Source organism: Poecilia latipinna, unplaced genomic scaffold (assembly GCF_001443285.1).
Source record: "Poecilia latipinna isolate Pla-1442-1.1 unplaced genomic scaffold, P_latipinna-1.0 Scaffold411, whole genome shotgun sequence".
NCBI lineage: Eukaryota > Metazoa > Chordata > Actinopteri > Cyprinodontiformes > Poeciliidae > Poecilia > Poecilia latipinna.
In genome coordinates this window covers 273,150-275,705 of record NW_015113027.1, presented here as the reverse complement: position 1 = coordinate 275,705, position 2,556 = coordinate 273,150, and the positions used below count along the sequence as shown (strand labels likewise).

The 2,556-nt window shown below is 38.6% G+C and overlaps 1 protein-coding gene across 1 annotated transcript in view; it reads left to right on the top strand.

Moving 5' to 3' along the window:
- The window catches only part of LOC106950605 (probable E3 ubiquitin-protein ligase bre1), an 8,266-nt gene extending 5,710 nt beyond the window's left edge, over positions 1-2,556 (top strand). The window contains exons 5-9 of the mRNA XM_015037569.1: positions 38-149; positions 321-511; positions 593-1,780; positions 1,867-2,084; positions 2,175-2,556. Of these exons, the coding sequence (XP_014893055.1) occupies positions 38-149; positions 321-511; positions 593-1,780; positions 1,867-2,084; positions 2,175-2,244 (1,779 nt within the window). The 3' untranslated portion in view covers positions 2,245-2,556. The remainder of the gene's footprint in view (positions 1-37; positions 150-320; positions 512-592; positions 1,781-1,866; positions 2,085-2,174) is intronic.

Here is a 2,556-nt window from a genome sequence, read left to right as displayed (position 1 = left end):
GTTGAAGTGGTTGGATAAGAACAAAAAGAAGACAGATCTACAAAAATCCCTCCAGACTCGGTTCAATAAATTAAAAACTAAAATAGACTGCACAGTTCAAGAGGTCTTACCAGATGGACGAGCTCTGATTCTGGTTTCACCTCCTCCAGGTATAGAACTGTATTTTCACATACAGCATGTGACAGACTCAGCAACTCTGTTAATCTAACCCTATAAAAAGGAATATTTATTTTGAACACACTGATATACTGCAATAATGACTTTTCAAATTACTGACAACTAAATGCATTTTTTCATTCTATTTTTTGTTTATTTTAAAGGTCTCAAAGAGCTTCAGAAGCTGAGTGGAAAAACACTTTATACAAAAGACAAAAAACAATTAGTCACCATTCTGTCTGTAATGCTGGAAATACCAAAGCAGGATCCACAAACAGCAGACGATGCTTCAGTGAATCCGACACCTCCAGCTGCTTCAGTAAACCCCAAAGATGCTGATTCCAAGCCTCCAGCTGTATGAACTCTAACACAAATACAGACATTATAGAATACATCATGTTTGTTCTTTAATAATGCAATTTTGCTTTTTATCCAGGACAAAGCACATGTTGAAGAACAGAAGAAACCAGTTTCTGCAGCAGGAGACCCTCCTGTCCAGAATCAAACGATGGATGAAAGCTGCGTTCTGTCAGTGAATCAATTCTTGTATGTGAGCCACATCTTCAAGGAGAAGCTGCAGCGCATACAGGATGAGAATGAAGTTGAAATCAAGCCAGAGGTCACTGTGAAATTTGAATCCAAGGGTAAAGATGGAAAACCAAATGAAGCAAAGACAAAGTTCACAGATGTTGTCCAGGAGTGCTTGGCTGATTTCAGTGGTTCAGTTTTTTCTCCGAGCTCTGCAGAGCCAGATCAGTTGAACAGAGCATTTAAAGTCATCATGAACAGGGAAAACAAACTTTTAGCCAACATATCCTCTGAAGAAATGACAGTTTTTGGACCAAGTGCCCAACGAACGGTTCTTGATTCAATGTTAAAATCATCACATAAAACCAGCAGTGGTTATGAAGAGTCTGATCGTCGGTCTTCGTCTCCAAACTTCAATAGTGATCTCCTGGTGAAAATCAACATGACAATCAAAGATGATCTTGCTGATAAAGGTCTGACCATAGATAAGGACCAGTGGAAAAGCCTGAAGTCTTCTTATGATAACCACCTTGCAGTGATCAAAGCTAAGTTCAATGTGGATTTTAAGGAATCCAGCATCAGTGAGGGCAAAGTTAATGTCCAACCATCATATAAAGGACATGGAGGAAACCCAGCAATGGAGAGCCATGCTGTCAGAGCTCTGCTGCGTCTGTACCAGAAGATTAGGGCGTCACCAAGACCACTTCCTCCACCTTATGGTGCCACTGGGCTCAGTGGTTCTGAAGAGGCGTCCAATGGAGCTGGAGTTAATGATCATTCAACACAAAACAATAAAAAATCAGCAGCAGAGGGAGCAACAGGGGACAACAAAGAAGACATATGTCCAATATGTTTGTCTGATTTTACTAATAAGAAGCAACTGAAGTGTAAACATGCATTTTGTGAGAGGTGCGTTCAAAAAGCAGTGAAACACAGTGGACCCATCTGTCCGATATGCAAGGATGTTTTTGGTGTGATGGTGGGAAACCAACCTGATGGAAGAATGACTTGGAATAAAATTTCCTACCCTTTACCTGGATTCCCAAATTGTGGCCATATATGCATCACCTACGACATTCCAAGTGGAAAACAGACGGTAATGTCTAAGCACATATATCTGTAATTTAACATTTGGTTTAAGACGGCTACAATTAACCTGAATTTTTTCTTTCTACCTGGCAGGAAAATCATCCAAAGCCTGGTCAACACTATGGAGGAACTACCAGACATGCATATCTTCCTGACAACAAAGAGGGAAATGAAGTTCTGCTTCTCCTGAAAAAAGCTTTTGATCAGAAGCTGATTTTCACTGTTGGGACTTCTAGGACAAGTGGGGCCGATAACATGGTGACCTGGAATGACATCCACCACAAGACGTCCATGACAGGAGGACCAGAGTGGTACGGTTCTCTAATTTAACACCTTTGTATTCACTGTGCTTCAGCTTTTTGTTTCATGTATTAAACCGTTTATATTTTCTGCTTTCACAGTTACGGGTATCCAGATGAGAAATACCTGAGCAGAGTCAAGGAGGAGCTGAAGGCCAAAGGCATTGAGTGAAGTTTTTGTTTTACATTTAGTGAAACTTTAGTTCAAAAATCTGACAAATTGAATTTCCACATTTTGTTCCATCATGTTAGATGTTTTATAATAAATAAAACTTAATGGTTACTTTGAAGTTCACTGAAAGCTGAAGACTTTCTATCAAAATATAACTAAACAAATCAGTGTTTTGAAAGATTTACCTGCTTGTTTATTTTTTTCTTTACATTTATTATGTGAATCACAGTGTAATTTGCATATAATCAAATGTAATATGATTATTGGGTTGGGTTTTTCAAAAATAAATGAATAAATTTATATTCAACAGAA